This window comes from Choloepus didactylus, chromosome 2 (assembly GCF_015220235.1).
Source record: "Choloepus didactylus isolate mChoDid1 chromosome 2, mChoDid1.pri, whole genome shotgun sequence".
NCBI classification, from domain to species: Eukaryota; Metazoa; Chordata; class Mammalia; order Pilosa; family Megalonychidae; genus Choloepus; species Choloepus didactylus.
Genome location: NC_051308.1, coordinates 109412834 through 109433440, shown reverse-complemented (window position 1 = coordinate 109433440; position 20607 = coordinate 109412834). Strand labels below are relative to the sequence as shown.

General features: G+C 48.0%; 1 protein-coding gene and 1 long non-coding RNA gene across 9 annotated transcripts in view; one reads left to right on the top strand and one right to left on the bottom strand.

Annotated features, from left to right (window-relative positions):
* The window catches only part of ARHGEF2 (Rho/Rac guanine nucleotide exchange factor 2), a 38022-nt gene extending 22366 nt beyond the window's left edge, over positions 1–15656 (bottom strand). For 2 of the 8 annotated variants that reach the window (XR_005215208.1, XR_005215207.1), the window contains exons 1-5: positions 15555–15656; positions 10838–10876; positions 9050–9167; positions 8425–8464; positions 7067–7175 (exon numbers count right to left, since the gene is read on the bottom strand). Coding sequence is in view for 2 of the 8 variants with exons in the window: in XM_037825755.1 (XP_037681683.1) it covers positions 7067–7175; positions 8425–8464; positions 9050–9092 (192 nt within the window). In the remaining 6 variants the exon portion in view is untranslated. Of the gene's footprint in view, positions 1–1947; positions 2086–2272; positions 2442–7066; positions 7176–8424; positions 8465–9049; positions 9168–10837; positions 10877–15554 lie in introns of those variants that run through there. The other 6 variants (XM_037825758.1, XM_037825761.1, XM_037825755.1 and 3 more) reach the window with 5 other exon arrangements.
* LOC119526562 lies at positions 1778–7323 on the top strand. The gene is made up of 3 exons (XR_005215209.1): positions 1778–1880; positions 6088–6266; positions 7081–7323. It is a non-coding gene; the product is annotated as an uncharacterized LOC119526562 (long non-coding RNA).
* Positions 15657–20607: the final 4951 nt, after the last annotated feature.

The following is a 20607-nucleotide window of genomic DNA, read 5'->3' as shown; positions in this document are numbered from 1 at the left end:
TATAAGGAGATCCCAGAGAAAGGTAAAGAAAGGGGTGGGTCAGGACTCAGCTCTGACCCATCCCTCCAAGTAGGTAGCAGGGGAGACCATCTTCCTCAAATAATCTCATTTCTAGTGGGCCCCCCTCTACTTCCCACCATGGTATAAAAAGAAAAGAGACAGCTGGTGTGCTTGGGGGAGGGGAAAGAGGGGATCCAGGGTTTGTTGGCTAAGAACCAACTCCCCCCTTCTGTAACCACAGCTTTCCGGAGGTGGCCCTCCCCTTCCGACCAGCCCAAACTGACAACCACCCTCCTCCAGTGGCCTCCTTGCCCTCGCAGAGCTACCCCACCCCCACTCCCCAGCCAGAATCCCAAATTCTCCCCCCCAGCCCCAGGGTAGAAGAAAGAGCCTGGCTTCTAGATTCCCAGTCCTTAAATCTACCACACACACACACCCCCAAAATAATAATAATTTAAAAAAAAACAGAGCATGAGGATCCAGGTACCCAGCCTCAGTATCTACCCTCTAGGAAGCCCCTCTCTACACCCCTCTCCAGGTTTCCCACACACACACACACACACACACACACACAAACACACACTCCCCCATGGCTTTCCTTTTCAGGGTGGAACCAAATTTCCGTAGTTTCAGAAAACCTCTCCCGCCCCCCTTGGCCCTACTCCAGAGTCTCAGCTCAAACGTCTGAAAAAATAAACAGATTTTCTGAGCTGGGGCCTGGCCTGGTGTGGGGTTGAGAAGAGCCAGTCTGCCACCCCACTGTTCCACCACACTTCAGCCATCTCACCCAGGCCTTCTGTTTGTCTTAGGCCCTATTCAAATCCCCATTTGCTTTCCGGTTAGTAGACTCTTATCCTAGCCCCCAACGGAAGATCTTAAAGCCCCCCTCACCCCCCATGGTATAACCTTTCTTAACTTAGTCTCAAAACAGGTAACCTAAGAGACTAAGAGCTGGGGGGGGGGGGCAGATTTCCATCATGCTTGAGAGCCCCCAGAGGTACCACTCCCATGTCTGAAGATGGTGATCAGCTTAGGCTGGGCAGCCTGTGGCAAGGCACTGGGGGAACGAGACAAGCCCGAAATTAAACCAACTCGGGGCTGGGCCCTGGCCTGATAATGGAGCAGTGTGGGTACACTGAGGAGCTGGGGGGTACTTTCTACACACACCACCTTTCTCCCAGCTCTTACTTATTCACCTACAAGCCAGCTGCATCATTTCCTGGGGTCTGGGGTGTGGAGAGGTCAGGGCCTTTAGGAGTGGGCCTGGGTACAAAGACAGGGATAAAAGGCACTTGGAATGGAGTGGCCAAGAGGTCATGATGGGGGGGAGGGGGTGGATAATTAGACACCCTGGCTCATGAAATGGCAGATAAACCGGTCCCAAGATGAGGGGATAAGAGATCTGGGAAAGGGGTTGGGGGTGACACACAGGGAGCACAGCCTAAGGTCGAATGTTTCAATGTTTCAGTTTAGGAGAACAAGGAACTTGGAAGCTAGTGGGGCAGATAGGGATGGAACTGGGAGTGCTCAGGACCCCTAAGGATGGAGGAAAGGATCCCAGCCACAAAAAGACCTCTACTCCCTTCACCTGAGGGTGACTGGGGTGAGGAGGGGAGTCGTCCCTCGGCAGCCCCGACCCCAGCCACCCGCCCACCGAGGGACGAACTGAATCACAGCTGGAAAGTCCATTTGCGAGGAGAGGAGGAGCTGACTTTTGTCTCGGAGGGGTGGTGATGGTGGTGGTGGGAGGAAGCCGGGAAACCACCCCCTCCCGCCCCCTTAGCCGGATGGCGGGGACAAAGGGGGAACGAGAGAGCCAGCGACTGACGAGGAGGAGGGTTTCGCCGAGAGCAACCCAGAGGGACCAGGACGGAAAGGGGGTACCGGAGAGCCTTCATCGTCCCCAGTCAGATACACACACCTCCCTCCACCCGCTCCGTCCCTTACCGGCGCAACTTTCTTTCCCGCGGCCCAAAACACTCGGTCCCGCCGGATCCGAGGCGACCAAGCCCCAGGTGTCCTCTCTCCCCGGATCCCGACACAAAATCCGTACGAAGCTGGAGGCGCGGGTCGCTCCTACTGCTCCCCCCACCCCCTCCCCACTCACTCACAGTCCCCACCCACCCCGTCCCGCCGCTTTCCGATCCAACGCTCCGCCCGATTTTGGCGCCCAGGAAACCGACGGGGAGACCAGGGGGTGCGCTGCGGGTGTCTGGGGTCGCAGGGCCACCCTGCGGACCGCAAGCTGGAAAAGAAGGGTTTCAGAGCCCACCTTGCTCGCCAGCTCTTTGCTCCGGTCGATACGCGCCCGCGTGAGGGATTCGATCCGAGACATAATCCGGTGGGGGGAGCCCCGGGGACGCGGCGCGGACCCAGGTGTCCAGCTATTGTGGGGGGAGGGCGGGGGCAGGGGTCCGCCCCGCACGCGTCGGTCTCGGGGACAGGAAGTCTGACTCCCCTCGCCCGGCACCCAGCGCCAGTTCCTCAAACCCGAGTCTCCACCCCCGCCCGAGCTCAGGAAGGGGGAAGGCGGAGCGGAGGGGAGGGCGGGGTACGGGCGCGCGGGACGGGACGCCCGGGTTTGTGGAGGGCCATCCTGGGGAAGTATGGGGATTCGCGGACAGGTTGAGGGGCCCCTCAGTCAGTTTCCCCTCCGGTGCCTGGGGGCGCTCTCCAGCTCCAGGGACCCGCCTCTTAACTCCGGTTTCCCTAAAACCTATCCTTCGTCCAGCCCTGCAGCCCTCGCCCCACCCCAGGTCTTCCCTCCCCCTTCCCCTCCCCCTTCCCCTCTCCCTCCCCCTTCCCCTCCCCCACTGCATTACTTCAGTCTTTAAAGACCCGTAGAGCGGAGGATTCCATCCGCCCCCAGCTCTCCAGGGAGCGGAGGACCAGTTCCTTCCTGCCCTCGGGACCCATCAAAGCAGACCAGAGCAGACCCCTTTTACGATTGGGGGAAGGGAAGGGAAATCAAAGGGGAACTAAAGGCTGGTCTTTAGAAAGCGTGAAGGGGAGGATTCACTCCCAGAGGTCGAAGAATCAGGGAGTGGAGAGAATTCTCCCACAAACCCCATCCCTCGCGGGCCCTTCTGGACCGCACTCTGCCCATCCCGCCCCCCAGCTCCGCCTCTGCCAGCAACGTCTGGGGAATTCGCCCCCTAAAGGCTGAGAAGCCAAGGAAGTCCTTCTTTGTGTCTAACCCCAATTCTCTCTGTTGCAAGTTAGGCACGACCCAAGTGACCAGAAGCCAGCCTGCCCTACTCGGGGAGGGGGGCAATTGGGGCATGGCCAGTCTCTCCACAAGAAGGGGTTGGGGGTGGGGAGGCATTCATCTTCCTAGACCCTTTGTCCCAGCCTGAGCCATCCTCCGTTTATGAGTTTCCTGCTATTGGGAAAATTCCTCCTCTAGACTGACCATGGTCACTCACATTGCAGTTTATTTCTGCCTCTCAGGGTCTCCCCTTTCTCTGGAGAAAGCATAAGCACAGGAGCTCTGGGTCAAAGCATTCTGTTTGCCAGGGCCAGCCTGATTCTGGTCCTGAGTGATAATGCTGGGGAAGGGTCTGGAGGAGGCAGTGGCCCAACCCAGATCCAGCTGCTTCTTGCCTGAGCTCCCTCACCAGGGCCAGACTGCAGGTTTCAAGCCCAACTCAGCATTCCTGGAGGTGCCAATTTTAGCCTCTGACACTATTTTGGGTTCTGCTGCTCACCACTGGCTGAGCTGATGGAGCTCCTCACCCCCCTTCCAGCACCCACCCCCCTTCCAGCACCTCCTACCCCTCCCCCTTGCTGTTCCCCCTGCTTCCCCTCCTGCCTAGCAGCTCCCTCCTTCACCTCCTTCACCCATTCCCCTGCCTAGGATCCTTATATAGCAAAGGCCAGAAGAAAAAAAAAAAAAAAGAAAAGAAAAAAAGAAAAACCATACTCGCAGCAGGTTGCGTGGAAATGAGAAGGCAGAAAGGCCATTCCCAGGGGCATGAGGGAGGCTTGTTTCTCCAGGCTTCTACCTGCAGGAGAGACCTCTGGGAAGGCCCCAGGAACTCCCCCTAACTAGCAGGCCCAGGCCACTGGTCCCAGTCCCCTCAACTTGCTCCCCCCCAGCGCCCAATCAAGGCTGAGGAAAGTACTAAATTTAAAAACAGCCTGGCCTCATGACTCCGCCCACTGGGGGGCCCTGAGAAGGGGGTGGGCTGGGATCTCAGCTTTTCTCCCTGGCTTGGGCAGGGTGTGTATTGCTAGCTAAGAATGGAAAGCCCTGCTCTAGCTTGGTACCTAGTGAGCCTGAGACCTGAACCTCAGGGTTTCTTTTAGGGACCTCCCATCCCCAAACTCAACTTAGGAGCTCTCTAATAAAGGAGAGTACCTGACCCTCCAACCGTTTTTTGTCTCCCACCCAACCTTCAATCTACTTTCCTTGTGTCCCATCCACTGTTTGTTACCCTGCCCCTCACTCTCTGCCCTCTCCTTCCTCTTAGGAGGTAACAGGGAAGGTGGGTGGGGGCAAGGGTAAGGAAACTGTTCTACCTTTAAGAACACCTGGCTTTTTAGTGAGATAGGCCTGCAACTTGACTCAGTTTCCATTTTATGTATCCTCTGGCACACTGAACCCTTCATCCTTTCTCCTTGGCATCCCCTGTTCCTTCTTCCAAACCCCTTCTTCATCCCAACTGCCCTACTCCTTGCCAGTGATAGCTCCCAGATTTTTGGAAAATTTTTTTACAGATGAACAAAAACAAAAGCCAACCCTAATTTCTGCCAGAATCTAAAAATAGCCACCACCTTCTTTAGCCCTTTTAACTTGACAAATGTGTCCCTCCACATTACAGGGCAGGGAGTGGGGGTGGGTGGGTGTCCCAGGTTGGAGCCTGGTTGGAGCCTGGCAGTTTCTTCTTACTGTGCTTGACCTTGTGTATTCTGGGAGAGAGTGGTTACCGCATAATTAACTCCAATGGCTGCCCAACAGAAGATGGTAGAAAAAGGGAAGAGGGGAATAAACTGTCGGGTAAGGTTTACTGAGAAGGGCAGCGGCAACATTAGATAGCCAAAGCTCTGGGTTTGTGGTACAGCTCCACCCTTTACAGCAGTAGGATCTGGGGCAAGAAACTTAGCCTCTAAGTTATCTTGTCTGCCAAATGGAGATTAAAATATTTACCTTTGCCAGAGTTGTTATAAGAATTAAATGAGCTGACCTCTGGGAAAGTGTTTTTTTTAGCTGTACAATGCTTGGTCAAGTGGGAAGGAATAAGCCACTTCCTTCTCTCACTGCTTGACTGAGCTTCTCTCCAGCCCCACCCCCTAATGTTTACCAGATTTAAGCCCCCCCTCCTTCCTGAGCTGAGGGACCAGGGGGAGAGAGAAAGTCTGGGAGGAGGGTGAGGAAGAGCTAAAGCAGAGCAGGCATACTCCAGAGAAAACATCATCATAGTCACCTTGAAAAGGCATGGATTCTCACCCATTAGGGTTGCTCAGGCTCCTCCCAGTCCCACCCTCAGTGCCAGGCTCTCCTTTCAAGCCTTTTAGCCAGGAATCCCCCTGCTCTGGGCTGGCAAGGAAGGTAGAGGGAAGCCACATCCCACACCATGTTGTTAGCATCTTCTCACTGCCGGCCCCGGATGGGGAGCTGAGGCTGATGTATGGTGGAAGGAGGTGGTGGACCAGGAGATGACAGAGAGGGAAACAGGAAGACAGGACCAGAGACACTGGTGAGGAAAGGCCGGTGGGAAAATCTCCTGCCTTACTCTAGCTCTTCGCTGCTGCATGTCTAGACTCCAAAGTCTCTACCCACATTCTCCTTCACCAGGCCACTTGACCCCCGCCAGCCCAGACTGTTAGGCCACGTGTGGGCAAATGCAGGCTGACTGGGATCTGGATAGCCCTGGGCAGTACAAAACTTCCCCTCCCGTTCCCACTGTAGGAGAAGGAGGTGATGCCACCATTGGACTCTGCCTCCCTGAACCTGAGAGCCTGTGGGGAGCTGGGGCTCAGACCCCAAGGTCTCTGGTTTGGTTTTGTTCTCATGGGAAAGAAGATTCCCCACTGCCCTCCCCACCCCCATCTTTAAGATTTTCTGCCTGCTTCTCCTTCTCCCAGGCTCCCCTGGTCTCATGCCTTCATCAGCCTCAACTCCCCATCCATGGCCAGCAGTGAGAAGATGCTAACACGACGTTGGACGTGGCTTCCTTCTACCTTCCCTGCCAGCCCAAAGCCCTGGCCATCAGGCTTGTGGAGGAGAGCCTGGCCCTAAGAATGAGCCCGAGCAACCCCAGCAGGTGAGAATCTATGACTTTTCAAGGGGATTATGATGATGTCTGCTCTGGAGTTTCTCGCAACACTCAGAAGCCACCCCAGGTTAGAGAGGACAAGGATACCTGGGGAGGCCATGAGAGGAAAGGGGGAGAGGGGTGGCTCATTCTGCCAGTGAGAGAAAAAAGTGGAAATAAATTCAAGCAGCAGGGACCAGTGCATGTGAGTTAGTAATAAGGAAGAGAGCAATGTGCCTTCACCTTCCTGGGATCAGAACTGCACATGGCCACACACATATGGCCATGCATGTGCTTCCATAATCATATACCTTCCTGGCTTCCTCTCTGTCTATGGTCTAATTTCCACTCCTTCAGCTGCTGTATCCACCCATAAAATTATGAGTGTAAAAGCACTTTGCCAACCCTAGTACTCTTACATTGGAGTATAGCTTATGCTGTAATTATTATCATTATTATGTCCAATAGTTAAGACTCCTGCTGCCCACTTCTTAGCTACACGAGGCCTAAAGGGAGGTGGGGCTAGGTCACCTCTCAGCTTCTGAGACTCCTGGCCCTTCTCTTCCAGCTGTCCACAGCCTGCTGCTAAGCTGGAGGCGGGGGCGGGGGGGGGGGGTGCAGAGAAAAGGTGATTTGCTGGCATACAGGGAGGGAGGTTGGGAGAGACAGCATGTGTTCCCTTAAAATTTGAACTGAAGCCCTGAGTCTCTGCCTAACTGGGGGTGCAGGGGTGGGGGTGAGATAGGGAGGAAAGGAATCTGGGAGGATCATGGGGCCCAGGCCTCCCACCTCCCCAAGCTGACTCCTACCTTGGCCTTTCCAGTCATGCCCAAGAAGAGGCTGAAGGTCCGTCGCAGGGAGGAGCCTGCCCAGGTACCTGAGCCCCCTTCCAGTTGGGTACAATTGCTGCTCCAGTGACTGCAGAGAGAAAAAGAAGACATGACCAGATGGAGACAGAGCTGGAAAGGAAGAAAGTTACTCCCAGAGAGAGGGTGGCTGAAGGTGTCATGATCCCGGAGAGAGAGAATGGGGATAGGAGAGGCAACACCCTGAGAGATAGGGTAAAGATGAGAGAGGAAAGACTCAGAGAGAACTGGCAACACCCCACCCACCCCCCCGCCCCCACCTCCTAAGACTTCCTGGATGCGGACACAAGTTTCCAAAGCCCCTCTATTTATGGGAAAACTCCAGGCTCCTCCCAGATAACTGCAGGCTCCGTCTTCCTACCTAATCCAGGCCCTGGATGGGAGGACCCACTCTCCTCTCTCATGCTGCTCCCAACGGAAGTGGTATGGGGTGGGGGCTCTCCGGGGGGGCATTTCCCCCTTGCAGAACAAGAGCCCTGTATGCGACCCTTTCTGCTGTTTGGAAAAGGCCTCTGGGCCTAAAGCCAGTAACGACTGAATTTCCTGGGATTTCATCAGCCCCATCCCATGAGCTAATCCCAAACCCGGAGCCAGGAGGATGTGTCAGCTAGAGATTTTCAGGACCACAAATCAGAGCCTGATATCTTAAAGGGCCCATTGCTGGCTCACACACCCATGGTGTCTTAGAGGATGGATCCACTTTAATTAGACTTCAGCTGTAGGAGCCAAATAAACAGGTGCTGATTTTAAATGCTTATTTACATAGTTATAAAATCTCCAGCCTCTCTGGATTCCTGAACTATGCTTTCAGCCCCTGCCCTCTCCCCTTGGAGCTATACAGTCCTTGCCCAGCTCTCCTTAGGGCCACTACCCATTGGTCATTTCTCAGAGCCATCCAAAGCTGATCCATGGCCCTTTGGTCACTGACTCTCCTCTAGACGGTGGGCAGTGGCTCTGCCTGCTCGCCTTTATGTTACTGACATCAGCAAGCAACTCCCACTCTTCTTAAACTGACACCCTGTGGTCTGCATGCTCCTTTTCCCCCCTAATTTCTTCCCAATTCAATGGGGCCACCAGGAACCTGCCGAGCCTTCCCTCCTAAAGAGAAGAAGGGAAATTCAACGTGTCTCAGGGAGAAGGGATGTTAGGATATTTGGAGGTCTTCAATCAGAAATGGAAAGGGGAGCAATGTTTCAGGAAGCAGAGAGACCCCTGAGACTGAAAAATCCCTGCCCCAGTCTCCCATTACCCACCCCTCCCCCATCTAGGCCTTTGAAGGGCTCCGAGTCCCCCAAACTCACCTTTTGCTGAGGTCAGCAGCAGGGGACTGGGATAAATTCTCTGCCAAAACAAAAGGAGAGGAGGAGTGTCTGGCTAAAGCCAGACAAAGGCGTCCAGGGCTGCCTCCCCCACCCCCTCCACCTGGATCAGGTTCCCAAGCTGCAGGTGCATGTGACGCCATTCCTGAGGGCGGGAGCTGGGGAGCAGGGAGGGAGGGCGGGGTCTGAGCAGAGCAGACCTGAGGAACTTAGGATCCAGGGGAACAGAACACCTGGGTTCCGAAGAGAAGGGGCCGGGGGCCTATGTCTCAGTTCTGTTTCTGGTGATGGGGAGGACAGACGTTTCACACTGAGCTCTCAATACTGCATCTTGAGGACAAGGTACGTTGCAAGTAACTGTCCTCCATCTCTCATGAGACAGTAGACCAGAAATCTTCACTCTGTCCTATGTCCTCCTTCATTGGAAGGAGAGTCTCAGAAGGTCAAAGTTCTGAATTCAGACCTCTCTTTTAAATAAAGGCATTTTGGGGCTCCAAGGTTCTGTGGTTAGATATAATCCAAGACATAAGGACCCAAACAGCTGGCCCTGAGTAGTGGTGGTGAGATGGGCAGGGGAAGTGGCCACTTCACTCCCATCTATACTCACCGGCTGGATCCGAGCAGCCCAAGAAGTCATTGATGCCACTCATGGATACAGATTTGGAAAGGATGCCAGTAGCCAAGTGGTCTGAAGAGCCAACAGATGGATGACAGGAACCCTGACCCTAGAAAGAAGTCCAGAGTCCTCACCCAAAGGTCAGACATCATCTGTCTTTCCCCCATGCTCTCTGCTTTCCCAAAGCTTGGCCCTTCTTCAAATCCAGGCCTCCCACTGCTCTCCACTACCCATATCTGTGATATTCCACTTGAAATAGTTGAGAAGTTATTCCTGCTATTTAGCATTCATCACTGTGCTGCAATTCAAGCCCAGGCTTTCTTAATATAGAAAATATCTTGGAGGAGAAAAGATTTGTGCTTAATGGTTTCCAGAGGTGACAAGCTCAACCTATAGAGGCCAGGCAGATAACAATAAAAACTGAAGCAATAGGGAGTGGAAATAGTTATAGACCACACACCCAGCCATTAGAGAATAACTGTTTTCTCAGGCCTACATGGAGCATTACAAAACCTGGCTGCGTATTAGGCCATAAGGCAAATCTTAACATATTTCAAAGAATCTGTCATAGAGATCAATCTGTCTCAGCAGACGGGATAAAGAATCTGTGATATAGTCATACACTGAAATACTATTCAGCAATAAAAATGAACAAACCACAGCTCACTCAACAATATGAAACAATCAAGGCACAAAAGATTTAGATTATGTATGATTACATCCATATAAAGTTTAAAATAGGCACAACTAATTGATATTGTTTAGAGATGCTTACATAGGTGTTAAATCTATAAAGAAAATCAATCTTGAAAGTCAGGAAAGTGGTCATTTTCTGCCAGGAGGGAAACAGAATGGGAGGGGGTTTCTGGATTTTGGTGATATTCTTTTTTTATCTTTTATTTTTTTATTTTTAGAGAAGTTGTAGCTTTACAGAAAAATCATGCAGAAAATACAGAGTTCTTTTATACCCCCCCTCCATTAGTAACACCCTGCATTAGTATGGTACATTTGTTACAACTGATGAAAGAATATTGTATCCTAATGTAAACTATGGGCTATAGTTAATAGCACTCTTTTTTTTTTTTTTTTTTTACCTGCAGTGGTTACATGGGTGTTTGCTTTCTAATTATTCATTAAACTGTACTTTTAAGTTTTATACACTTTTCTGTATGTGTATTCTACTTCAAAACTTTAAGTTTTTAAAAATATGTATGGATTTAGAATTCTAAAACACCTTTTTCAATAAATTATAGATCAAAGAAGAAATGATAATGGAGATGTAAAGATATTTTAAAACTAAATCATGGTAAAAATGCAGAACAAAACTTGTGGGGGACAGCCAAAGTGGTATTTCAAGGGCAATTTATAGCCTTAGAATGCTTATATTGAAAAAATTTTCAAGCCGAAAGTTAATGAGCTGTGCCAACTTAGAAAGAAAAACAGAAAGAAAGATAAAATAAAGATAAAAGCAGAAATCAGTGTGAAGGATAAATAGAGAGGATCAATAAGCCCAAGAATTATCTGTTTTCTTGAATGGGCAAATAAAACAGACAAATCTCTGATAAGAGAAATAAAGAGAAAAGAGAGAGAAAGCACAAATAAACAAAATTAAAATGAAAACGTGTACCTAACTACAGAAAGAGCAGTAATTAAAAAGTTAAGAGAATACTACCTGCAACTTCATGCCAATAATTTTGAAAATGCAAATAAAATAGAAAAATGCTTTAAAAAAGAAAAAGAAAAAATATATATAAATATGTATATATATGTATAACTTACCAAAACTGAATCAAGAAGAAACAGAAAGTCTGAATGGTCCTATTAAAGAAATTGAATCAGTAGTTAATCTTCCTATAAAAACAAAAACAAAAACAAAAACAAAACACCAGGCCAAAACGATTTTAAAACTGAAGGGACAGCTCTTTCAAGGAACAGATCACTGAAATCTTTTACAAACTCTTAAAAAGAAATAGAAAAAGAACACTCTCCAACTCTATATATAAGGCAAGCATAACCTTGATTCTAAAATTATATAAGGACAGTACAACAACAGAAAATTAAGGGCCAATCTTTCTTATGAACCTAAATTTAAAAATCTCAAACAAAATATTAGCAATATTAGTAGATTTTAAATGGCCACAAGTTATTTGCAGCTCCTCCTATTAAAAAAGAGTCTGTTTCTTCCCTGTTTGAATTTGGGTTGACCATTTGCTTTCTGCCTTACTTCTATGAGTAGAATGCAGTGGCATTATGTGATTTCTGAGCCTAGGCCTCAAGAAGTCTTGAAGTTTCCACTCTTACCCTCTTGGAGTTCCATTGCTGTGTGAACAAGCCAAAGCAAGCCTTGTGGATGAGAAACAAGGTATCCCAACTGGTGGCCTGCCAACTCACAGATATGTGAGCAAGGTCATCCTTGACCATTCAGCCCTATTCAAATCGCCAAACAACTGCAACTATGTAAGCAACTCCAGGTGAGATCAGCAAAAAAACTACCCAGCTGAGCTCAGCCCAAATTGCCCACCCACAGAATATTGAGCAAAAAAAAAAAAAAAACCACTTGTTGCCTTAAGCCACTAAGTTTGAGGGTGATTTGTTATGCAGCAATAGATAATTGATACCACAAATGAAATTCAGCAGTGCAGGAAAAAGATAATGAAACAATGTTAAGTTGAATTCAAAATACAAAGGTGGTTTAACAGGAGAAAAATCTTTAAGTGTAATTCACCTCAATAACAGACTAAAGAAGGAAAAAAAGTGTCCATTTCAATAAATGTAGAAAAGCGTGGATAAAATTCAACACATTCAAAGCCATGGCAATTAGGAATAGAAGGGATGTTCCTTAACCTGACAAAGATTATCTTTCAAAAACTTACAGGCAAAATCAATCTCAACAGTGAAACATTAAGATGTACTCCTCTAAAATAAAAAACAAGACAATCATGTCCATTATCACCATTTCTGTCAAGTATTGATAGCCAGCACAGTAAGGCAAGAAAAAGAAATGAACGCAATGAAGATAGGAAAAGAAACAGTAAAATTGTCATTTAAAGATGATATGATTGTCTACTTACAAAAGCCCCCAGAAATCCACAGATAAATTATTAGAACTGAAAAAAAACTTCAGTAATATAAATAACTATAAGATCACTATACAAGGATCTATTCAATTCCATTTCTATAAACCAAAATAATCATTAAATGTAATTTTAAATTAAGAAAGCATTTATAAAAGCAACAAAAACTTACAAGGCACCTAGAAATAAATCTAGTAAAGATTGGCAAGACCTATATGAAGAAACCCAATACTTTATTAAAGGATGTTTTTTGAAAGTTTAACTAAATAGATATATTTTCATGGATAGGAAGACTCAACATTGTTACCATGTAGATTGGTCCTAAATTAATCTTTAGATGCAATGTAATCGTATTCAAAATATAGCAGGATATTTTGTTTTATAGAAACTGATAAGCTAATTTAAAAATTCATATGGAAATGCAAAAGACCAAGAATAGCCAAGTAGTCTTCCTTACACTGGATTTTTAAGACTTACAATAAAACCACAGTAATTAAGACAGTGTGATTGTCATAAAGACAGACAAATAGATCAGTGGAACAAAAAACGGCTCAAAAGTAGACCCATACAAATATGGTCACGATTTTCAAGAAAGGCACCGTGACAACTCAATAGGGAAAGTAAGGCCCTTAAATAAATTATGATGTGCAAATGGATATTTATATTAAGAAAATAAATAAACCTTGACCCCTACCATACACAGAAATCAATACAAACCATATACCTAAATGTGAAAGCTAAAACTACAAAGCTTCTAGAAGAAAACATTGAAGAAAATCTTCACATTTTTTGGATTGGCAAAGATTTCTTAAACATGACCAAAAGCACTGACTACTAAAAAATTGATAAATTGGACGTCATCTAAATAAAAAAACTCATACCATTAAAAGACACTATTAAAGTAAAAATGCATATCACAGACTGGGGAAAATATTCACAATACATATATCTGACAAAGGATATCCAGAATATATAAAGAACTCTTACAAATCAATAAGAAAAAGACAAGCTATTTTTCAAACACCAGGCAAAAGACTTGAACTGGCACTTCACAAAAGAAGATATTTGGGTGTTCAGTAAACTTATGAAAAGGTGCTCAACATCAGTTTTCAACATGAAAATGAAAATTAAAACCAGAATGAAATACCACTAAGGCACCTACTGGAATGACTAAAATGAAAGATTGACAAAAAAAAAAAAAGAACCAAACTATAATATATCTAAGAATAAATCCAACAAATATCCACAAGGCCTGTTGGAGAAATTGGAGAGCTATACAATTGTCATGGATAGGAAGACTCAATATTGTAAAGATGTCACCTTTCCCTAAATTAATTTAGATTCAATACAACTGAAATCAACATCTCAAAGAATTTTTGTTCACTCTTTCTATGTATAACATACTTCAATAAATATGTTCATTTCTTTAAGAAATTCTGTTTAAAGACATCACGGGAGAGGAAAAAGACAATCACAAATTGAGAAAAGATAATTACAATACATATGAACAAAGAGTATTTGGAATATATAAAGAACACACTGAATACAGTAAAGAAAAACAAAAACAAAAGCAAAACAAAGAACCCAGTAGAAAATGGGCAAAAGACATGAACAGGAGTTTCACAGATTCGGAAACACAAATGGACAATAAACATATGAAAAGATGTTCTTTTTTTTGTAATAAGATAATTTAAATTAAGAGCACAGTGAGATTTATAACGATTGGATTGGCAAAAATTAAGTCTAATGACATCAAATATTGAAGACGTGGATCAATGGGAGCTCTTATGTATTGCTGATGGGAGTGAAAAATAATTTGTAAAACTGAGTACCTAATAATTCCACTGTAAAGTATCCATTGTAGGGAAATTCTTGCAAATATGGGCGCGAGATGGTGATTACCTCTGAAGGGGCCACAGCAAACAGGAGAAGGGAGGAATGAAGACATGAGTAAAGACAAATGCATTGATGAAGTTCTAGTTCTCCAGACGGGTGAGATGGGTGACCATTCATTTAAAAATATTAAGAAGACAAAGGGAAAAATACAACAGGGAGTATTAGCAATGTTGGCAAACTGGAGCGCACAGGCCCCATTAAAGGACACCTGAATTTTTAAAAAGTGTAAGCACAGCACTGGCCAAACACAACAAATTAGGGAGCTAGATTTGACTCCTGGATTGCCAGTCTGCAACCCCAGTCTCAGACTTCTGGTCTGTGGACTTTAGTGGAGTACTTATTCCAACTTGCAGGAAAAAAAAACAAAAAACCCAAACATATGAGAAAAAGAAAACTAAGGTAGGGCTTAAGGAAGAAGACATAATACCAAAAAGGTAAAATAGAAGGAAAAAAAGTACAAAGCAATGGAGGGGAGAAGAGGAAAAAAAAAATTATTTATTGAACTCATCCTGTGTGCCAGCCTCTGTGCTGGGTGCTTTAACACCTTTTTTCATCTAATAATCATGACTTTAAAAGATACTTTTTAATGTTCTTATTTTCAGAAAGATGAAATAAATTGCCCAGATGGTAAATGAAGGATCTAAGTGTCAGTTTAGCCCCCAAATCCCTGTTCTTTCTACTATACCACATTGAAATGGGGTGGGGGGAGACATTCAGAGATGATGGAGAAAAGCAGGTGATGGGGTGAGATGGCTTCTTGCTGCTTCCCTGACAGTCTGTACATAGCCCCTGTCAGCCCCTCTCTCACCCCACAGCCACCCAAACAATGAGGTCACGATTGGTAGCCTCATATCCAGCAGAAGATGAGCTGGAGGGGACGCAACTTTCGCCACCCAGCTTTGGAGGCATCTGCATGTAGTCAGGGACTTTTAGAGAGCAGACCCAGTTGGAGTCTCTAAAGCCTTCGTGAATCCTCAGCAGTCCTCAGATCCTGGTTTGGGATTTCCCTCCCCACCCCAGTTCTGTTCCTTAAGGCAGAAGGCTGAGCAATCTCTATATTCTTTCTCATTTCATAGGCCTATGAGTTTCTTGTTAGATAACTATCGTCTTTTACCAGCTGCCTGGTTTCATCCCACAAATAATAAGTTTAGCTCCCAATCTGAGAAGTGTGGGGTCCACAGAAAGAAATGGTTATAACAACTAGGGGGAACAGGGGCCTTTTAATAAGGAGGAACAGAGAATCCCACATGAACACACAGACACACAGAAAGGAGGAAACAGAGAGTCTTAGAGACTGAGGCAGGATACCAAGTCAGGGACAGAGCATCCAGGCCCAGGGAAGCAGACAGAGGGGTCTAAACAACAGTGTCAGATGCAGTCAGATAAGAGTCGCAGAGCTATGCCTGGGCAGAGGGAGACCCAGCAGCTGGCCAAACAGAAGACATTCAGAGTGGTGGCTGGACAGGCGAGGGGGCGGGAGAGGGGGAGCGAGGCGGTGGCCTCCTTGGGGATTTGTCCGTCCATACCACACCGGACGATTGACCACCCTGCTGCTGCAGTCCCAGAAAGGTGTCCAGTTCTTCTTGGCTCTGCAGGAAGGGGGCCTGGTGGGGGTCTCGGCATCCCGATGCCTGAAGATTCCTCCTGAAACACACATTGCCACCACTGCCCTCTGTGTCCAGCGGCCAGTGACAGGCACCAGGAGCACCACCCCAGCCCAGCCCTGCTGTTTGCCCCCAGCCCACCCCAGCCCTTCCTGTTGGCACCGATGCAGCCCAGACCCAAACCAGCCTTCCTGTGGGGCTTTGCTTTGGCAGAGCTGCAGAGGCGGCTGCGGGCAAGGATGACCCCTGCTGGTCAAAGATAGTACTGCCCTCCAGAGGAAAGTCAGTGTTTCCGGGAAGGCGAAGGGCAAACAGGATTCTCACTGTTCGCAGTTTCCGATGCCTACCTTTGCCCCTACCCAGCTAAATGGTGCACCTAGGGCTCCCTTCCCTCTCTACCCAAGGGACAGAGTTAATACTTGATCAGCAAGGGCAATGCTCGGAGACCCCGAGGAACAGCTGGCACCACATAAGGGGTACGCAGGGCTTCTCCATCTTCCATCACCTGCTCTTGAGCAGGTGCCATGAGCCGTGGGTGCACTGCTTCTCTCCCAGGCTCCCACCCAAGACAGTCCAGGGACAAGGCCCAGGGTCCTCCTCACCGAGCCCAACCGGTCCTGCCCAGGAGCTAGAGAGGGTTGGCCAACTCACCAGAACTGAGGGACCTTGTTCAAAGGGACCATTGCCAAAGCAGGGGACCGTGCCCTACAATGACCACTTGCACTGAACTCCATGAAGACCACTCCCCTGGGCGCCCTGGGCCTTCTCTTTCTGACTTCCTCCGTCTTTGGGGAAGTGGTGAGGGATTTTCCAGGGGAGGAGGAAGAGATGGGTCCCTCTCCTCCAGTCCCCCCAGTGTGAGCAGCACTTCAGCGAGAGTCTCTGTTCCCCCATTGCTGAGCTGTATTATGAATTAGTCCAAGACACCTTGGATCTTCCTCGTCCTGGAACCAACAGGTTGGCAGGAATCTGGAAACGGGGTAGATACAATGCCCCGACCCTGGGACCACTTCTCTCAAGAAATCTCCCAAAGTTCTCTGGGCTTCGGTTTCCTTATCCATAAAATGAGGAGATTGAACCGTGTGATCCCTGAGTCCCTGATACCATTGTTTGGTTCTATGAAACCCAAAATGAGGCGTGGAGGCAATAAGATCCAAGTATCCTGATACTGCAACTCCATACCTCCTCCCCAGCCCTGCCCTAGAGACCAGGTAGAAAGAAGGCGCTAGAACCACTAGAAGGAGCCACACTGTGAAAGGGAGGGCCACCCCTGCCAGAGGCCCATAATAAGCCTGTTTCATTTTCCCCAGGGAAGGGGGCCCAGGGCTCCTCAACTTCTGTCATCTTTCAGAGGTGGTTGTCTTTCTAGGGAGATAATCGAGGGACCGAGGACACCAGAATATTCCTTTCCAATTACTTTCTCCAAGGTGAGGACTTGAAAGAAGGAGAGACTGGAGGTGCCCTGGGGGGCTTACCTGCTCAGTGGATCCTGGAGCTCCCTACCAGACCCCCAGCTATGTCTCTTAAAGGGGTCGTAGTTGTGGTTATGGGAACGGAAAGCTCCGGACCTTCGGAGGGGCACAGCATGGAAACCATTGCCCTCCTCCTTTTCTCCTTCCTCCTCTTCTTCCTCCATCTGCTCTCCGGACTCGACCGCGGACAGGCAGCGGCGAGGGCTGCCTTGGGCCACCAGGTCTCCACCTGCAAGGAACACCTCTGGGACAGCTCTGTTCATGAGAGGCACAGGCAGGCCAGTCTGAATCAAGAAAACAGAGAGGGGAGAGCAGAGTTCTAGAACCCTGGAACTTGGAACTGGAAGGGTGTCACATTCAGCAGGGCTTCAGAGCATCTAGCCACCCCTCACTTTACTGAGGCAGAGACGCAGAGAATGGCTGTCTTGGGGTCTCACCGTGAATTACCTGCTTAGGTTTTCTGGCTCCCAGTCTAGAGTTCTTTTCAATACCTAATGAGATCCTCATTTGCTAATTATTATTCCATCTACTGAACTCCTACATGGCAGAAGGCCAAACCAAGCAAAGAGAAATAGATATTGTTCCTGCCCTCAAGGAATTCACAGTCTTATGAGCATATATATGCTTGTGTGTGTGTGTGTGTGTGTGCGCATATGTGCACGCATGTGTATATAGACAAAATACTAATTGCAAATAGTAAACTTCCCAGAGTGTATGCCAAATGCCACAAAAGAAGTTTCAACAGAAGGTTTTGGGCTATCAAAGGAGAGAACACATGTACCTGGTGGGGGGCTCAGAAAAAGGAAACAGAAGGAGGTAGAGAGCCTTTGATGGGGGCCTGCAGGGGTGAAGTGGTTAGGATTTGGCCAAGTTGGTGTAGGAGGATTCTGGGCAGATAAAGCAGCATGAGGAAAAGTTCATGAGTGAGAAAGAGTTATGATGTTTTCTTTCCAAGACTCTGGTCAAATGGGAAGTAAGAGCCACTCTGACTCCTTCCCATGGGAGAAGGGCTCCGAGCATCAGCCAGAGCACTCCCAGCTCCTTCTCCCTTTACCAGTTGGGCATTGTTCTCACCACCCAACAGCCCTGGTTGTCGTCAGGGTTCAGCTCAGTGTGTCTTGGGGTTAAGGACCCTTGGTGAGCCCCATTCCCAAAAGAAGGATCAGGTACCAAGGCGGTGGAAGGGCAGGAATAGCCTAACATTTCCTTCCTGCCTCTGTACACTTCACTCCTAGGCCTTGTGTCCCTAGACCTGCTAGAGTGAGTCCTCCAGGCTCCCCTCCTCTCAAGACTATGCCCTGCTACTGAGATGTCAGGATGGCCCAGGGGCACCAAGAAGCAGTGAGCCAGAATCCTCCCTCCTCCAGGCTGTGAGTGTGTCAAGCCTTCCCCAAGTCCTCTTAACCACCCCAGGAAAGTCCAGGTTGTTGGAAAGTTGTTCCTTCAGTCTGCTTTTCCCTCTTCCACTGCAGTCTGTCCACTGCCCCCACTCCACCCAGGGGCTACCATATGCCTGCTTACTGCAGGAAAGAAGGGACACAGGTGCTCAGGCCTCTACAAATGGCATTTCTGATCCCCGGCCGGGTGGGTTTAAAAATAAAAAAGGAGAGGACTAGGAAACCAGCCCATGCCCTGTGCCCATCTATGGTCATTCACATCTGGATGCAATGTAGAGGGGATCCCCCCACCCTCCACCATCGCTGCCAGTCACCAAGAGACACCCTCTCCTCCTTGTCTACAAACTTGGGCCCTGTACCATCTGGTGGGCTGGGTGTAAATGGGATGGGCAGATGTGCAGGGAGCAGGACAGGGCCAGAGGACCAGAGCATGTTCCCTGCCAACCAGTGGCCTCCAAAGCTGAGATTTGGGTAGGAGTGTGGGGTGCAGGTGGGAGTTGACAAAAGTAGCCTGAGAGGCTGGGGTAGTGGGAGGAGAAGGAACTCGAGATGCTAACCAGGAAAAGTGGAATGGGGACTGCAAACAGGACAGAAACCGAGGGGCGTTGAGGCAGAGCAGGAAAGACTGCTTAAGCTGCTCCCCCTGTACTCAGCCTCTGTCTGCTACTCCTGCCCCAGCTCTGCCCACAGGGTCAGATTTGGCAAGATGAGTGAAATGCAGTGAACGGAAGCCCTTTCTCCTTCCCCTGCATCCCTGGAGACCACCTACTACCCTGGCCCCATGGACAGACACCTCTAGCCTGAGATCAGTGTGTGCCTCACCCTTCTCCCTGGAAAGAGCTTCTCTCTCTCCAGCATCTCTGTCATTCCATTCTCATTGTCTGCCCTCTGGGAACACAGAATCCATCAGACTCCTTCTCCCTCATTTCCTCATTCCATCTCTCAGAAAGTTTTTCGTTTTCTCACCTCCACCTCTTATGCTGTAACGCCAATCATTTTTATTATGTCCTTCAAAGAGATGAGATTTAGCAAGGCATCTTCAACTCCCTTCCCAGAGATACCCCCTCCTCAATTTTCTGAAATTCAAGCTGGGACCCCTATCATTGTGCTCTCTTCCTCGTTTCTCCTTCCACAGGTTCTCTCCCGGCCCCCCTCCCAATGCCCCCTAGACTCCTGAGTTCAGGAAATGGAGCCAGGGCGCAGCCAGGGTTGGGTCTCCCACAATGGCTTTATTTAGCTCCCGAATGAGATCACATCATGTCACATCACTGCTTCCGCTGAGCAGAGAGATAGGAGGTTCTGAAATAGGTCTGGAATCAGCTGCTTGGGGCGGGGGCAGGGGAAGAAAGCCAGAAGGGACTCTGAGAAGTCATTTTACTTATTATCTTCCTGCTTCTGGATGGGATGGTTTTCCCACCATCACAGACCATCTGTGTCTTGCGCCCCGTCTCTGACTGTGTGATCACCACTGATTGCTCTAGTCATCAGTGACTCATTAAGTACTACTGGGTGCTGTGGGATGGGAGCATACAATATTTTAATAAAGACCTCTGTTTTTCAGAACTCCAAGCCCATGGTTCCATTTTAGGATGTCAAAGTGGCTTTGAATTACTTTAGGGTAGCTGGAAGTACGGGTTGGACTTGGCTAGTTCTGCCAACTTCATAAGCCACATGACCTTGGGAACTTGCTTAACTTTTTTTTTAATGCATTTTTTATTGTGAACTTTAACATATATACATAACGGTGATAACTTTCAAAGTACGATTTAACAAATGGTTAGCAAATTTCAAAGAATATCATGGGTCACACTTCCATAACTTCAGCTATTTCCATTACTGTAAAATATAACATACATACAGAAAGCTGTTAACTTTCAATGTACAACTCAACAAGCAGTTATATTGGTAATTTCAAAAACTGGTAAGGGTTTCAGTTCCACAGTTTCAGTCCTCTCCTTATTATGCAATATAGGGTATATAGAGAAAGGTGAAGACCTTCAAATAGCTTAACTTTTATAAGCCTCAGACTCATCTGTAAAATGGGATAACACGTTGTAAGGGTGTTGAGAGACTTGATGATGATGTATAAAATGCCACTAACATTGC